At 36.3% G+C, this 18580-nt stretch overlaps 1 protein-coding gene across 3 annotated transcripts in view; it reads right to left on the minus strand.

Moving 5' to 3' along the window:
• Window positions 1–4015: 4015 nt before the first annotated feature.
• The window catches only part of LOC131073031 (probable protein phosphatase 2C 60), a 35041-nt gene continuing 20476 nt past the window's right edge, over window positions 4016–18580 (minus strand). For all 3 annotated transcript variants that reach the window (XM_058009381.2, XM_058009385.1, XM_058009383.2), the window contains 8 exons: window positions 13992–14097; window positions 11749–11908; window positions 7051–7176; window positions 6740–6863; window positions 6463–6539; window positions 6260–6312; window positions 5440–5494; window positions 4016–4676 (listed from right to left, as the gene is read on the minus strand). In XM_058009381.2, the coding sequence (XP_057865364.1) occupies window positions 4536–4676; window positions 5440–5494; window positions 6260–6312; window positions 6463–6539; window positions 6740–6863; window positions 7051–7176; window positions 11749–11908; window positions 13992–14097 (842 nt within the window). In that variant the 3' untranslated portion in view covers window positions 4016–4535. The remainder of the gene's footprint in view (window positions 4677–5439; window positions 5495–6259; window positions 6313–6462; window positions 6540–6739; window positions 6864–7050; window positions 7177–11748; window positions 11909–13991; window positions 14098–18580) is intronic.

Raw genomic sequence — 18580 nt, forward strand, 5'->3', positions numbered from 1 at the left:
TTGGTTATGGATGAACCAAGTTCCCCATTCTTAGATTAATTTCATTGCCTCGGGGGATAGTCGGTATCCCACATCACCTATCAGTCGGCAGATAACCACATATATAAAGGCATCATTGATTCTCTTAAAATGGTTCGTAGCCTGTTGAATAGGCAATTGAGTATAGAACTCCCAAACTTTCTTGTCTCCTGACCTTTCTCCCAATCTACCATTAGTGTTTAATCCTGGACAAATTCCACTTCTGGCTACCACCTAGATCACATAAGAAGTCATGAAGAACTTCTTGGTTTGAAATACATTACATATCTACTCATGAAAATTGTCAAATACGATCTGTGCCCAATCAAAGTATTCCTTCCCTTTAAGGATGGTTTGGATGCAATGGTACATCCATAGGTGACATTGCCTACAATCTTCTTTGCCAAAGGCTTGGTTGAGCATGATGATGAGGTCAAACGGGCATCCTTGAAACCTGCTCTTAAGATATTATCTGTAGCTTTGAGGCCTGATTTTCTTGGTTCCTTGAGCCAAACTTCATTAATATTTTGCCTGTTATTTTCAACATTTTTGTTAAAAATTTAAATAGCTTCCTCTTTAGTTGTCTGCAAAACTTTATCATACTCTGGGATGCGGAAGGTCATGGCAAGCATTTCAGGTGACAGGTCTACTACCACATTTCCTTAGTGTCTACACATTTCCTAGTGTCTTTATTGTAATGTTGAGCAACTACCAATATTAATTATGGGGACTGGGCTGCTTGGGGGAAAATTGTTGCCTCAACAAGTCCTGTTCACTTGATACTCCAATATGTAGCATTAGGATCAGGGCTAGATACCTCCTTTCTGATTGCATATAGTTCAATATGTCTTATTTCAATGTCGGTGACCCATTGCACGTCATTCTCAAACTTTGAGACAAGTGTTTTGCCTTGATACTGATATTTCATGGTGATAGGGTTCTTTTCAAATCTAACTTCGTTCCTGGTCTTCTTCCTTGGGGTTGCTACTACTTCCACAAGAGCGTTTTGGCTACCAAAACAAAATGTATAATTAGTGCCTTAGAAATCTTCTTAAAAGCAGTGAACTCTCGAATCTCAGGGTTCCGAGTTCAAAAGAAACCTTTAGAAAAAGAAGCATGACTTCGGGATTCCAAGGTCATGAGAACCTCTTTACAATCTTTAAGTGTGACTTTGGGATCCTAAGATCCTGAGGCTCCAGAGTCACAAAAACTTTAAACCTAACTTACTTTGGGATTCCAAAACCCTGCAGTTCCGAAGTGAGAAGCACCAAAAACTTGCCATTCCAGGATCCCGCGATCACAAAAGGCAAAAGGGAGGTCACAATCGTTGAGGATTAGGCCTTAGAGTTTTGAAAACCCGAAATTTTGAAGGCCTAAATGGGACAACTCATAGGGCACTTCAGGATCTCGGGAACCCGAGGTTCTGAAGTGAGAAGAACAAGGGCACACCAAATGCACTCTGGAATCCCAAGAACCTGAAGTTTCAGAGTGAAGGAAATTTTGGAATCAACCAAGGACACCTTCGAGATCTCGAGAACTTGGGGTTCCGAAGGGAAGAGCAAAGAAAAAGAGAACACTCCAAGACTTGGGGTTCCAAAAGGAACATTCAAAACAAAGGTTGAGATCTCGGGAACCCGAGATACCGAAGAGATAAAGAACTGAAGAGAGGAGGGCCCCAATTGTCGAAAATCGACTTATTGGGAAAACAAACAAGAAACCCTAAGCTAGAAAAAATGTGAAAACATATGAAAACCAAAAACAAGGAGGAAAAAGGAAACGCAAGGAGAACACAAGGCAGAAGGAGAAAATACCTACTTTGACAAGGAGGAGAGGAAGACACAAAGTGCACGACGAGAACTAGCCAAATCCCCAGAAGGAAAGGAGCTCTGGAAATATTAGATGTGCAACTGAGCAAAACAGTCCTAGGAAGGATATTTATACCCTCAACGATTGCACGAATTGAGACATGACCCGCCTCGGAGTTTCGGGACCCCAAAGTTCTAGAGTCACAAGACAAATGACTTCAAGACTTCGAAGTTCCAAAACTCTAAAGAGACAACAAAAAGGGGACAAGACAAAGAGAACATGAAAGTTTTGAAGTCCCGAGGCTTAGACAAGCCAACAAAAAGGGGGGGGAGGTTCAAAATCTTGAGAACCCGAGACTCCAAAGCCACCAATGAGAGAAAGCAAAACAACACAAAGGACTTCAAAGTTTTGAGACTCTACGGTCCACAACCGCACAAACAAAAGGGAACTTCTGAATTTCAAGATTCTGGAATCTCAAAGTTCCAAAAAGGAGAGGACGAAAACACTTTGGGGCTTCGGGAACCCGAAACTCCAAAGTGCAAAACAAAACACAAAAAGAAAAAGACAAAAGACGCACTTCGAGATCCTGGGATCTCGAGGTTCTGGAAAGCGCAAAAAAGGGAAGGCAAAAACACACTCTGAGGTTTCAGGAACCCGAAACTCCGAAGTAACAAAGGGGCAACAAGAACAAAAGGGAAAACAAAACTAAAAGGGGGGGACCCACATTTCTAGGCATGACATGGAGGGGGTGAGTATGTAGAGCATAACACCAATTTGGACTGCCATGCCCCTACCAAGATAAGGAAATCGCAACTTTGAATCTAGATCTTAGCCTTTAAAATTCATAACCTAAGCGGATGAAATAAAAGGGCAATAGTTCTATTGATGAGGTTGATAAGATTTAAACTAAGGAAATATCATTTGGCAACGATTCATAAGAATCTACAATTAACATTAAACTAAGGATTTCAAGCCAGCAATTAAGATGAAAGATGTCTCTTTCAAAGAGCAGAGACAATGAAGAGGTGTGACTCCCTCAAAATTGAAGATATAAGAGGGAAAACATATAATTTGAGGGCATCCAAGAAATTCATGGAAGAATAACATCATTCAAGTATTATTCAAGCATTTACTCATCAATCCATCAAGAAATATCAATCAGACCAAAAGCAATTAGCAATAAATCTAGCAAATACATCAAGCAATCAGTTTCGAATTTGAGAAGTGTCTTCCAAATCTTGGTGGAGGAGGACAAAAACCCGCCAAGGTGAACTAAGAGTTTTAAGGATGAAAACCCTTAAATGCTCTTGGCCAGTTAAAGACAAAACCCTTGATATCACCATTGTTGAATTAGGGACAAAAACCTCTAATTCAAAATATTTGTAAATATTTCCATAGAATTCAAGATAAGATTGATTTTGAGAATTATGCTATGACATATTGATCTCAACATCATAATAAATTCTTAATCTTTTACAAAGCTATTATCATTTTGAGTAAATTGTTCGAGCCATCCAAAAAGTGGACGTTACACTAACAGAATAACCAATAAGAGTAAATTGTTCGAGCCATTAACAGGGTGTCCTATTTAAGCAACTCTACAGGCGAAACTGGGAGATTTTAACTAAGGATTTCTATCTTACGAAAAACACCTTCAAAACAAATTTGCAGGCTTCCTTGGCAGCGTCATAGTTTGCAGGAGATCCAACAGCAATGCAAGCATCAAGTGACAAAATTTTATTTGTTGTCTATTATGGTTTGTTATCTTATTTGTTTGCTAGGCGGAGATATTATTGTCTAGGATTTAAGCTCTTACTATAAGAACTTAATTTAACTCTCTTGGGTCTCATTTGATAATTTGAAAATGTTAAATTGGGCAAAGTATGGATTAAATTGTGAGAATAAGTTTCCTAGCAGCATTCTAAGATGCTCCAATTTCCATTTGCAAAACTTACCACATTCCCATCAACCTAATAAGTTGAGAATTAATGACAATTAAAAATATAGCTTGTTCCATCTGAAGGATCTTCAAAGCTACAAGTGTGTGTTCTGTATTCATTTATTATATTACGAACATAGTATGTGATGAAGTTGGGTCCATAAAAATAATCTCTTAACATTTTAAATTCATTGCCACATTGTACAGAAAGGTTAAATGAGAAATACTGTAAGAATATGATAATTTGGAAGATAATAGAAATTCTTCTGGTTAAATAATCATATTTGCCATACGTATGTTAAGCAGATCACTTTGCATCATTGCAGACCATACATAAACTAGAAGTTTGTTCCGTCCAAGGATAATAACATCATTACCTCGATTCTCCCATCCTATATTGTATACTCTTAATTTCTGATATGCATTTCATGTAGATATTAGATTTCGGAAACCTTAATGAAATGTATATAAAATCTGCAATCTATTAACATTGTGGGGAAAAAACTTCAGTGCAGACTGTAATGCACCTTTAACATTTTCTAGAGCTTGAATGACCATTCTCTCAAATGAAGCATTCTTCTAATGGTTATTGTTTTGAATTAACAATAGGTAGACAATAACCAACGATGAGAACCTGGCCCTGAAATGAACATAAAGCGCCAGATGAAAAATAACATTTTCTGTCAGACCACACTTCGTATGAAGATGATGTACAACTATATTGTTGCACGAGTCAGAGAACTTTAAGCCAATTGTTGTTCAAGCTACAATGTTAATCATTGCATTTGGTTTCAGTACAGTTCCTGAGCTGCACTATGATAATGGTCATGTTATCGCAACCTTCCCCTAAAGATGTAGTTGGAGCAAGACATCTGTCAAGAACCTTCTCACACACTGCCGAGAGATTATTCTCCTGCAAATTGTTAAGAAAATTACTAATCAAAACATTGTAACATCATTTGTGACTGAATTCCCACCCACTGCTAATATTTAGTCACATGCAAACAACCTTTTTACAAACCATTCACACCACAAAATCTAACCAACATTTGAAATAGCTGACACAAATCGTTAGGATTAATAGTGCAGACAAAGCTTATGTTGCAAAGCACAGATAGGATCGAATGACTCTAGACCTAATTGGTAGAGAGCACACAGTTATTTAATCAATAATTGTAGGTCTGATTGGAAAAGGTATGACTATATTTTTGCACGAGTCAGATCTTTAAGCCAATTTCTGTTCCAGCTAGAATGTTAATAATTGCATTTGGTTTCAGTAAAATTCCTGAGCTACTATGATAATGGTCATGTTATCACAGCCCTTCTCTAAGGATATAGTTGGAGCAAGACATCTGTCAAGAACCTTCTCACACACTGCTGAGAGAAAATTCTCCTGCAAATTGCTAAGAAAATTACTAATCAAAACATTGTAACCAGTAACATTATTTGCAACTAAATTCCCACCCACTATGCTAATATTCAATCACATGTAAACAACTGTTTTACAAGCCATGCACAACACACAATCTAGCCGACATCTGAAATAGCTGACATGAATAGTTAGGGTTACTGATGCAGGCAAAGCTTATGTTGATAGAATGACTATATTTCTGATTGGAAGAGAGCACAATTATTTTATCATTAAACTTAATACTTTCTTAATTTTAATCACTCACTGATTTGATGTGTTCATGTATGAAGTCGACAGTTTGTTGACTAGACATGACATCCCTGGCAGAAAACAACACGAGAATTAGCATCGCGGCTGGGACAGTGCTTGCCAGTAAAAAAAGTGTGCCCACATTATCAGAGTACAAAAGAAAGAACCTTAAGAAATAAAGAAATATACGTGTTTACAGCCTAGTGCTTTGCAAATGAAGAAACAGAAAAGCACTTCCTCAAGTAATTGTACCCTTACAACCAAGGAATGTGTTATCTCTAGAATATAAGTCCTTAATGAAAATAATTAATAAATCAAATTTAAATGCTAGTGTCTTTTTTAAATTTGATTCATTCATTTCAAGGGTTGTTAGCTATAAGTATTTCTATGGATTATAGCATAGGTGTTGTTAACTATAAATTCTGTGTATTATATGGTTCGCTAATTTAGAAATACACATACATGTAATTCTTGGCTTCCCGGGCTTTAATGGTAAGTAAATGCTTCCAAAACTGAGATGAAACTAAGTTTCTTGCATGCTATTCAGGGTTTCATGGAGTTATGATGAACTTATATGACATACAAGGATGAAATTTTTGTGATAGATTCTAAGTACTTTATTTTATCTCTTACTGTCTTTTTCATTCGCTCACTAGGGTAAACTTAAAAATACAAGTTTTATCATATTGTGTTGTCCTAGAAGACCCTGGCATTTTTTTTTAAAATGCTCTCATATATTCATTTAGAATTAGATTTATCAAAGAAAAAACACATTGCTTTCTAATTCCAAAAAACTGCAGGTGAAGAAAAATAATGGTCCAGAAAACATGCCATACCAAATCCCATCACATGCCAGGACAACAAATTCATCATCTTCACAAAGTTCCACCTACAATATAAGGCAACACAAAATTAGCTCAAGGCTATCGTTTTTATGTAAGAGATTTTCAAAAGTGATTCAGAACTAATGCATTCAATTACACATCAAAGTGGATGTTCTGAAATATGATGTTTGTTCCAGGGCATACAGAAAACATACAACATTAATGTCTGGACAAGCAGTCAAAATTTGCTTTTCAGGAGGTAGGTTCTTATTCTGCTTCAATTCCATATCTCCTGAATCAATTGAACAAACAGACACAGAGGGGAAAATTAAATTCTTGCACCAATGATCATCAATAAAGACATCAAGAAATTATCATCACATGCTTCTTGATTAGAAATTGACAAGATGCATAAGTATTAAGTCGCCCCCCACTAAAACTTTAAAAGTTACGATTAAAGTATTAAGACAAGTGCACAAGCTTGATTTATACCAATTGCCCTTGCCAAATTCAAACTTCCATTCACACGCCCAGCATGTATGAAGCCTCCTGCTTGAAGAATCCTCTCCTTTTCATTCTCAAGGTCTGGCTTGTGATCCCTTGACAAATTATATGCCTGTAATTGGGACAAGGACTAAAGTACCTCAGCAGAAAATTTTTGGATGAGAAATAAATATCAGAAATGTACAACCATTGTTAAAAAATTAACTGTTAGACTTGGAACTCCCTTTATAAAGGCATAATCATTCCCAAGTTTCATTGAAGATAAGGACAATATATAAGAAATTCACCATTCAAAGTACCTGACCCTTTCTCGAAAGGACACAACGGGAATCCCCAGCATTTGCCACAATGAGTTTGTTGTTTTGTATAACTGCAACACATGCTGTGCTTCCAGAGGTTGGTCCAGAAAAATCTTCGTGGGATCCCTAATAACAAAAGCAACAGAAGGATTTAGTTTGAAAATAGGGATGTAATTTTCTGATAAAGAGCAAATCTGCACTCAAAACGGCTACAGACAATTAAAGATAAAGATAACCTTTACAGTTTACAGGAACAATGCCATTATTGAATTACTTACATATTCTAGAAATGAAAGGGAACCACGGGTAATTTATGACCAAGATCCATATACTCATACATCTTGAGTTATCTTGAACTTTATCCAGGAAATAAAGTAATTGATCAATTGCAAATAAAAGGAAATTTCACTAAAAAGGATTTGAAAAATCAAAACATGCAAAACCAATTCAAAAGAAAAATATTTAAATACAAGTACTAGATTTAGACCATCGTGACATTGCAACTTCACAGTAGACTGAAGACTAAACCCTACAGACATTGTCAAAAAATAATTTATTCACAATCAAAATCACCATATTCTGGTTTTGATGCTTGAACTCTTTGGTTAAAACTGATTAAATGGATTGAGTGAATGATCTGATCTGTTTTGTACTTTGTCTGATTTTCATATTTGCACCCCATCACAAGGCATTATTTGAAAGCTCCGTGTTATTTTAACATTAAGTTCATGTTCTATAGGGGCTCTAACCCATAAAATATCATCATTTTTATACAATACTATACATAACCAAAACAAGAACTCGATGGTCATTGTCACCACCTAGCTATACAAAAAAAAAACACAAAACACCCCACCACCCTGAAGCAAAAAGCCACAAGCCCACCTAACCCATGCAACAAAACAAGCTATTATGCATTGCCACCTACACCAGCTCACACCTAGACAAAAAGAAAAACAACAGGACAAAGCTCCTGCCAGTAGCTTCTGAGAAGCTCAGTCCAAAGCAATTGGATCTTTCCCTGGCATGTGACTTCCAGAAGCAAGGATATCCTCCCCTGCAAGCTTAGTTGCTACAGGACAGTCACCTTCCTCTGATTTCACATATTGTTTCAGTCTCCCTTGCACACCTGAACTGCACCCAGGCTCTAAGTACAGCCTCTTCAAAAACACCAAGCGTTAACTGGATAGATAAGGCAACAAGTTCAAAATTGCTGTAGACTCCCATTTGCCCGTTCTTGTAAATTACACGCAGCCCATCCATGCAATGTGCTAAGTATTTACAATTTGCTACCAAGTTTACTTTCTGCTCATAAGCCACTTGAATTCCTTGCACAGGGCCTGAATTTCTTCATCAAGGTTCCTTGCACAAGCCTCCTGAATTTCTTGCTGCATGTTCTCCTCCTCATCCAAGCTATCCACTACAGACACACATTCTGCCAGTGGAAGCACTATCTAAAAAATGCAATCGAGAACAACTGGGTCTGAAACCCATGCCTTGGTTTACCCTTGAAATCTGCTACAATGGTGGCAAGAGGCCTGAAGACCTCTGTGATTGCAATTCCATCTTAACTCTTTAAAAAAATTCAGCATGCCCAGATTAGAAAAGGCCAAAAAAACCTTTCATGCATCTATCTGGGATCACTCTGCCTTACAGAGAGTCTCTTCCCTTTCCTCATATTTCCCTTGGTTGTTCTTGGAAAAAACAATCATGAGTTGAGAGAACTGAACGACACCTCCAGCATCCTCTACAATAAACTACATTAGGGAGGGAAGATAGTACTTTCCTTGAGTAAAGATAAAACCATTCTAAACTTGAAACACAACATGCGGGAAGCTCTTAACACAAGGCACAGAAAATCTAATTGGTGAGAAATGATTAAGAAGGACATTCCAAACTAATGATGGGGAGTAATCCCTCCCATGCATTTGGGCTCCCACTAACCAAAGGAATGAAAGAACCTGGTCTATTACAGCATAGGCAAGAAGAACAGCACATGTATTACTTTCCCTAGAGCAGTTAATGGAAAAAAGCTCTTCAAATTTTTTGCATAGGCTACATGCCTCAGATAAGTCATTGATCAAATTTCCAATTCACTGAAGATCCCCTTGTTAATCCTAGAATGATAACCTTATAATCACCTTCTACAATCAATGTCTTACACTAAAGCCAGCTTAACTCTTTCAAGAGAGCCTTCAATTCTGTCTCGTTGATTTTGGTATGCAAAAAGAAAGGCCTACCACTAATAAACTGCCCCAATGTGTCCCTTATAATAATTCTTGTCCACACCAAACCAGGATTTCCCCTTAGCTCCATCAAAATTTTCTTTCAAGAACCCATTTGGGTGTTTCTCCAAAGAAATTGACAAGTCTACAAATATTTTTTCTGAACACTCATCAACAGGGGTTATTTGATTACTTCATTAAGCGCAAAGAAAAAATAATTTAAATAAAAACTATTTACTAACAAATTAGAATTAGACAGTAATGAAATTGTGAATTTGCCAGAGACAAAACACTAAATTCTAAAACAACTACAAGTTGTTGAAAAAATTATTTATTTACAATAAAAATCACAGTGTTCCACAAGGATGCATGCTACCCCACAAAATCCCCACATTTAGGGGGATGGAGATGTCTCCGGGACACACAGACTTGGAGGAGATGTAACCCAGCTATCCCATTACTGCCACCTGAGTTTCAAGGACATTTCTGGGACATCCCCTTGAAAAATAATTGAATGATATTAATTACGAATATACAATGTATATAAAGGAATTACAAGACGATGTTCTAAAAAGAACAAACCGTTAATCAAAGGAATTACAAGACGATGTTCTAAAAAGAACAAACCGTTAATCTAAAGCTTCAACATGAAGCTAAAAAGCTTAAAACGCTAAATAAAGCTAAAAAGCTAAAAAGCAAACAAAAAGAAAGTATGCATTCTTATAAAAGAAGCAATAGTTGCACTTAAAAGACTAAACAACTAACTAAATGACCATTAATAGAACAACTAAAAAGGTAACTGACTAAAAGAAATAATTATTCTAATACCCCTGTAGAGTCATTATGCAGTTCAGGAAGAAGAGGAGTCTTCTCTTTGGGGAAATGTCCATTATCAAGGATGTTAGCAAAACTCTTTGGCATACAACTCACCTGTCCAGCATTGGTTTCAGAAAAGACAAGACATATGGCTAATTTTCATCAGTTGGTTCTCCACCCAGCTCAGGAAGTTCAGGTACTTAAAGTAGAAGAGAGCTATGCTCATCAAATTTAGTTTGTTTTATTTTATAGAAATAAATTAAATCAATGTCTACAGATGACCAAAAGCAGATCAGTGGGACGAGAAGATGCATCAGTGAACAATAAAAAGTCCTAGGAAGAGAGAACCCTCAAAGCAAAATGATAAAAGTATGAAACAAAATAAAGCACTTTGCCACTAAAACTAGCAATACAAATAGCAATGAAGGGTGAACAAGAGCTCCAAAGCACATGTCAGTGAAGACTGGAAAGAGCTCATCGAATATCCTTGTCTCTGTAATGTAATCTAGGATGCATTTCTTTAAGAAAAATGCTGGCATCCAATACCTACTTAAACTAACCAGTCTAATCAAGTTCTGTCGTAAGTTCGAAGTGTTTTTATACATTCAAGAATGTCTATAGCATGATACATATTATTAGTTATGTCTAATGGACGTGTTACAGCTAGGTTCCTTCCTAAGTTTGAAGGGTTTTTATACATTCAAGAATCTCTAGCAGGATTACATATTATTAGTTTTGATGACATGCATATACAGTTTTTCTCTGATTTGTTTGTAAGTCACACAATTAAATAATACATTTTCCATCTCTTACTCATCTAAATCACAGAAGATATTGTTGGGTAAGGTCAAGCCATCACTGTAGACTTGTTTGCAGCTTGGGACAAAGCTCCTCATTATGTAAGGTGAAGTAACTTTTTGTACGCCAAGGCCCTTGTGCCAAACTCAAGCACAGATCTTGAAATCTTACTAATATTAATTAAGGATTTAGATCATTCTTTCCTTTGAATCATAGATTTTGGGCCATTCAGTCATACATGGAAAACTTCTCAAGCAATTGAAAGCTTTAAGAAAAGGAAAAACAACAAAAAGCCTTTGGGCACATTTATTATTTATTTCCTTGTGATTTATCTTCTGATTTCAAGTGTCTTTGTATTGTGTTGTTGTGTGTAGGTATCATGATGCAATCCAGAAAGAAACCATATAGATGTACATATATCAAGGTGTTAAGTATGTGTATGAATATCCTCTCAACAAATGTACATATCTTTCCAATTCTCATATATTAAATCGAGTTTAGGCACTTCATTAGTGCCCAAGAGAAATATAATTTATATTCATTAAGCTACTGCATTGGAAATATTTCAGAAAGCTTCGCATTTTACCCATGGTCGAGACATGTGCCACAAGTTTTTATTCTACAAATAGCTAAAATCACTTTTAATAAGAGTAATAGTGCATGTACCATGTACACTGATTTTCCCTAAGTACCCATTGTATGCATTCATAGACTAACCCGTGCATAACAAACAACTTATTCCATTGAACGCAAAATATTTGAAATGCATGGTACCAAAAATGTTTGATGCAGATTGACCACATAGACTATAAGATATGCAAGAATAATGCTACAAGATTATTGAAGGGAAGACAAGTACTTGCTCAGATGCCCAATCATCTTCATTTACATCAGATCTATTTGCTGAACTTCTTGGAGACCACATGATCCCATCCAACAAACCCGTGATTTTATTTTGCTTGTCTCCTAATATGGCTAACTCTCTCCACCCTCTTTCCCCACACATCATCTCATCCATCCTGTTGACATCATAAACTAAGAAATTATGATTCGTAAAAGACTAGATCCTACAAGGCCAATACAGTACATCTAGTATGGTTATCAAAAACAAAATAAATGCATTCAGAAAACAATTTTATAGAATTATAAAAAAATTGATAAAATTAAGAATAATCTTGAAGTGGAAGTCTCTGGAGAAAACAAACAGAAAAAAGAAGAAGACTAGAAATGCAGGATCAAGACTCAAAATATTCGATGGGTAAAAAGAATTCATCCCTATGCATCATAGTTCAAATAAAATTAGGAATAAAAGTTTAACAAAGCATGATTTTAATTTTTAAATAGAAAATATTTTTTTAGCAAGCTACGTCTAGAGTATAATAATGCTTTGTTTCAGTACAATAAGGCCAACGTCCTAGAATGCCATCGCTACATTGCGGTTTTCCTCCAAGTCTGCTTTAATAAACCAAACCAGTGAAAAGATTATCCAGTTTTCAATCCAAATTTATTTCACAAATTCATTTTATCAAGCATCATTTTCTATATAATTTCTTAATATACACAGAAGTTATATAAACAAACGTACTTTTTAAGGTATATTTCTTAACATTTGAAAGGAGAGTTTATCTTGAGGTGAAATGAACTTACTAATTCAGATAAATAATTATGCTCAAGCCTTACAGATCAACCTTGGCTGACTGGAAGCCTGATCATGGGGTGTCACAAATGTTATTGTGGAAACATATTTGAAGCTGTTAAAATATATGGTCTTAACAGAATTACAAATAGCAGGACCCATCTGATGACGAGATAGTTGTTGCTGGTTACAGATTTTCAACTCATTTAATCTACCAAGATGATATTTGCATTTCTTAAAGTTAAAAGATATCAAAATAATATGGCTGCTTCATTTTAAAAGGGGTGACTAGCTTTCCCTACGAAGTATATTTTCCCTTCATGCCATGGATAAAATTCAAGAAAGAGCTGGTTTCAATTGTTATGCATTTTCAGGATATCCAAGAATCATGAGAAATCAAACTTTGGAACCTTCATAGGTCTTGTCACATGGAAATCAATAGGAAGAGAAGGATTTGGCAGATCATCCATCAACTCTCCCCCATACTTATCATTTGGCATGGTAGCACTTATTGCATGTCATAGATGATGTCACGCTCACCCAACTTTAGTACCATTGGCATTAACAATGTGCATACAAGAACTAAATCCTGTCATTCAAGGTGCCAGATCCATGGCTCAACCTTTTGAGAATGTAAAGAGACAAGTATTGTTGTGAAAAGCTGTTTATAAGCAGCAGATTTGTAAGTGTAGTTGAACCCAGACAGTTGAATTATGATTCATAGGGGGGGTCAATTTAAACTTTAATTCAATCCTATGTTATTTATGCCACTCCTATAAGGATGAACCTGCAGCAGAAGGTCAGTTATTGATAATAAGAAAACACAAATAACGTAACTGATACTAACCCAATTCAGTTCCATCCACTTCCTACGACTCCTCACAATTGATACCAAAACATGAAATATTTTAGCATTGTTTAGCCTTCGTCCTTATTCATAGCTCACGATATAATTTTTTAAATCAGGAGCTTCAGGATTCACCAAATTGAAAGTTTTGGTTTCTAACATATTTGATGTGCTGAGTACAGAAGTTCCCAATACAAAAATGAATGAGATAAGCCTGAACAAATATATATCTTTTGGTTTGGCAAACAACCTTGTATAACATCAAGGACATAGGAGCTTGGTTGGATTGAAACTTCATAATAGAGGAGCATATGTCAAACTTCCAAGAGCCAACAATACACAATTTGGGCTCTAAGCTGGCTTAGGTTTTAACATAGGTCCCAATCACCACACCACAGTCTGACCGACAATTATAAGAAATTAACAATGAAATTCAATTTATAGACTCTTCACTGCACAAAAATTGAAATTGGATGATCAAACCATCATAAAAAAAGATAAACGAGAAAAGCTATCTCATAAAAAAAGATAAACGAGAAAAGCTATCTCAGATTCTAATCTACAAAAACTTGTGTCATCAATTCATAATTTCATTGTAAAAAGATGAAAAGTAAAGGACCTGAAAAATGCTGCTTGAAGGCTTTCACATATATCACCCTTTTTATGATTTTCAGCTTTCACAACTTGATGTAGAAACTTGGCACAAAACTTAGACACAACTTTACCTGTACAATAACTCATGTCAGAAAAGAAGCCCTGTGAGGATACCATAATAAAAAAGTAGAATCTGCACAAACAAATTTTGATATATAGAAGCAAAAAAATCATCTTAGAAGAAGAGTAAGAAATTCTTGTGTATGATATTATTCAAAAAAGTTTTTCTTGAAACAATAAATTACTTGATTTAAAAAAAAATGTGGAAATTATTAATGTCATCATAAGAAAGACCTAAAAAACTCTGAATGTTAAGGACAACACACTGAGGAAAATAATCTGAGCATTGTGCAAAAAAAACCACATCTATGTATAAGATTTCAAAAATAAAAATTGTTAAGGGCATAAAACTTTAAATTTTCATTGGTAGCAATCAACATCTTATTGAAAAATATAGTGTTCCTAAACATGGTAATTTTCTATGTGATGTGAATGAGATATTTTTCTGTTAAGCATGTATTTCATCACATGATGTAATTTATACAAATGATAGTAAGTAGTGGTATCAAGTAGTTAATTAATTCATGAAGTTCACTTGCAAATTTGCAATGTTGCTATGTAGATGTGGCTTGTGAAAAAAGCTACTAGTAGGTTCACTGAATCTATCAATGTAGTTATGTAGGTAGGTTGTGAAAGAAGCTACTGCATTTGATATAGACAAAGATTAATTCTCCCTAGTTAAGAATCCATTTTCATATCAACACAATCTTACGTCTCTATAACATCTCATAGGGAGAGAGTTTTTCCTCTCACGAGACATACAAGGTTGAGTGCAATCCAATTTTAGTATGTACATGTGAGCACATATATATTCAATTTGTGTAGCTGTGGCTATTTTCCTACAGTCACAATAGCTGAGGAAAAAGGACTTGTATTGATGAGGAGCTATAACATTTCAATGAGTGTCAGATTCAGACTAATCTTTTTTTGAAAAGTGGACTAAGGACAATTTCCAAAGAGCATGCGTTCATTAACTTTGAAGGAATAAAGTAGATGTTAAGGAAATATTCTTTTGTGAAGAAATGTTAAGGAAAAGATTGTTAAGAGTAGTCACAAATATGAGGCAAAAGAGGCCCTTCGTCTCAAAAATTATCCTTTATAAGATAGTCTCAATTGATAATATTGATTACAAATACAGTCTGACATCCATACATTGCATCAGATCATATATCTATTACTGCAGGTTAATATCCTACAGAGGACATCAATATATACGCAGTCCAAGTTTATACATAACAAATTGAAGACATCTGCAAACAAATATTGTTCTTCAGATTTAATCTAGCAAATATAGTTACAAAAGTGGTTTGCGTGAGAAGATACTCTCTCCCTTATAGATAAGGGTACAGCTTTACCCTCTCTATGCAAACAATCCATTGTAATATCAATACAAACTTAATGTGTTTATCAAATATCTTACGGGAAGTGTATCTTCTCTCAGCTAGTGTTTGTAGGTAGAAGTGCGAGTAATGGAAACTTTGGTGTATAGGTAGCCGATATATTTATTCGATTGGTGCAGTTGTGTGTATTAGTCTACAAACATGCTATTAAAAAGGCAGCTTGCTATCTATGTATGCTTAACATTTTTAAGAATGCATAATTTGGGTTATAATCATAAACTTCAAAAATATTCAGAAGATATTAGTTCACCAAAACAGGGCCAAGGTTCTAATATGTCCAAAATTATCCATGAATATTGAATCCAATATACTCTAAGACTTCTCTTCAAATAAATATTATCATTGCATTCACTAACAATACACACCAAAAACCAAAAATGGACCCAAGATGGATAAAAGTTGAGTCATAAACTTCCAATAGAAGGGTTAGATGCAAGATAGCTTCCACAATATTGTTAAAAGGGCAAAATGTAAAAATGGGCTGGATTAAACTCAACTATGACAGAAATCATATTGTTAATCTAAAATCATCCAGATCAATGTTGATAATCGAAAACTTAAATCCAGTAGGTATTTCACACCAGAAGACAAGGTCATACAGTTACTATCTGCTACACCCTCTTATACACCTGCAGAAAATTCAAATTGAAAATGTAAAATTTAAGTTTTCTGGGATGAACTAGTATGATTCTGATTTGAGCTGACCTGATTTGTCCCATTAGGAATGACATGCACTGAAAATAACACCATGCTTTCGTACAAATAGCTTTAGGAATTAGTTGTTCTTTCCCTCATTCATCCAACAAGTGACAGCAAGAGTAGGAACAGATTAAACAATAGACTTTGATGAGGCAAAAACAAGCAGCAAACAGCATTCAAGAATGGCAGGTGCCAGTGTAGAATGGGTTTCAAGAAAAGGCTGAGATATGTGAATATTCAACCCTTTAGAGCCCGGTACACATTTAAAGGGGCTCAACCACATGAAAATTATGCCTTGGCTAAGTCAGTTTAGGCAAGACCCTTGGGGATTTCTGCATACAAACAAAAAAAGTGGTGAAAAGTCTTAGTTTTTTCTGTCCAACAGTCATAAGAGTGGCATGTATTGAACTAGGTGCACATTTGGAGTGGATTTGCCACATGAAATTTCTGCAAAGTTTATAAGCAGCTAAAGTGAGTTTGATTCATGCTAATGAATGACTCAACCATCCATAATGTCATTTGAAAACTTGGCATAGTAGCACAAAACTCTGCCTACATTTTTTGGGTGAACATTTCTAATGGTTTGGCTGCCTAAAATCTACACCTCAGTTGACTTGGGCACACTTTTGTGATGGTACCCATCTAAGAACTCTGCTTGGGTTTAAGCTAAGTTGCCGGTATGGGTATGAGAACCGGGTACATGGGTATGGCAAATTTTTTTTGCCCTTGGGTACGTCTGTATATATATATATATATATTGAGTGAGTGAGTGAGAGGAGAGAGAGAGAGAGAGAGAGAGAGAGAGAGCAGAATGATCTTTGTATAGGGCAAAATGATGCTTTTAGGGGCATTTTAGGGTTTTTGGATGCAAAAAAAAGGGGCTAGTTAGGGTTTTAGTCAAACAAAAAAAGAAGTTATTTTAATGTCATTTGGGCTTTTTTTAAGTTGCTGGGAATTTTTTTATGCAGGGACTCACATTCCCTGTGGGTTCGCCCCGGTTATGCCTAGGTGTGCCCAAGGTACAACCCAAGCGCCCCAGGTACACCCAAGTGCACGGGCACGTACCCACGGCATACCCAAGATGCCTAGGTTGTACCCTAGGTGAACTCATACCCAAGCAAACCCAATGCGGATGCGCCGGCCCAAAGACACGAACCCAGTAAAATGGGGTTTAAGTGATGGATGATTCCACCTTTAGCCTTAAGTAAACTAAAACTTGGCCTTTGGCTTCAGTAAAACAAATTTCTACTTGGATATGAAAGTGGCTCAGGTGGTGCAAATTGCTGCCTAGCATGAAAATGGTGTTATATATGTAACTTGGGCACTTTTGTGAGGGTTGAGCCATCAGAAAGTTCTGCCCAATAGCATGCTAGTGGTTAATATATCTCATAAGTGCACCTGGACAGTGAAAGGTGATTCAAGTGGCAGATCAGAAATGAATAAGTGCCTCGCAAGTATTTTAAGTGAAAAATATTCTCTTGACAAGTGCTTGACCTAGTTCCAACAGATTCCCCACCTTTTGCAGCAGCAAAAGGCCTATTGTTGTTGCATATACCAGCATTTCTCATGATTGGACGATGATAGTTTGCAAATCTTTAGTATATCCCTGTTACCATGTATCCCTGTTACCATGAACATATGAGCAGATTGACAAACTGAAAAGAAAAATTAGCAGGGTAGTTGGTGGTTAGGGTTTCAGTGTGACATGGTCAGCAAGCTTTCTTTTACCTTTGCCACCAATTGGAATATTGTTTCTGTAGTGTTTTGAGGTTGTTTTCATCAAAGCACTTGCAAGGGTTTCATTCTTGCTGCTCTGCAATCAAAACTCTAGTGCTTTAATGCAAGTTTCAGCCATTTAAAGGAAGATCAGAAGGTCATTCCAGCCATCTAGAGTTTGTGTTTCAGAACAGAATTTTGGGTTTGTCCATGCATTGCAAATGTTTTTTAAAATCCTAGGAAGAATTTCGTCATTTACAGATGGACCACCAAAAGGTTGGATCTAAGACACCAAAACAGATTCATGGAATTGTCTGCAGATTCTTGGCGGTTAGGGCTTCAATGTTCATCAATAGATTCACAAGTTTCAAAACAAAGAGTTGAATAGGGATGCTCATGTGCAAATTGCTATTTTTAGCAGTGTTCCACAGAAACGTGTTTTCCCCCCTTTTGTGCTGCGTTTCGGAGATAGGGACGTTTCCGTGACGGGGAAACGGGGACGTGACGTCTCCCGTCATCCCGCCACCACCACCACCACCGGTGCTCCGCCGGAGACGGGGAAACGTCTCCGCGTCTCCCAAGGAGACGTGGAGACGTCTCCACCCCTCCTTGGGAGACGCCTAGGCATTTCTCAAGGGGCGGGGTGAAGTCTCCCATCGCCCCACATCAAATACAAAAA

This window comes from Cryptomeria japonica, chromosome 6, assembly GCF_030272615.1.
Source record: "Cryptomeria japonica chromosome 6, Sugi_1.0, whole genome shotgun sequence".
NCBI lineage: Eukaryota > Viridiplantae > Streptophyta > Pinopsida > Cupressales > Cupressaceae > Cryptomeria > Cryptomeria japonica.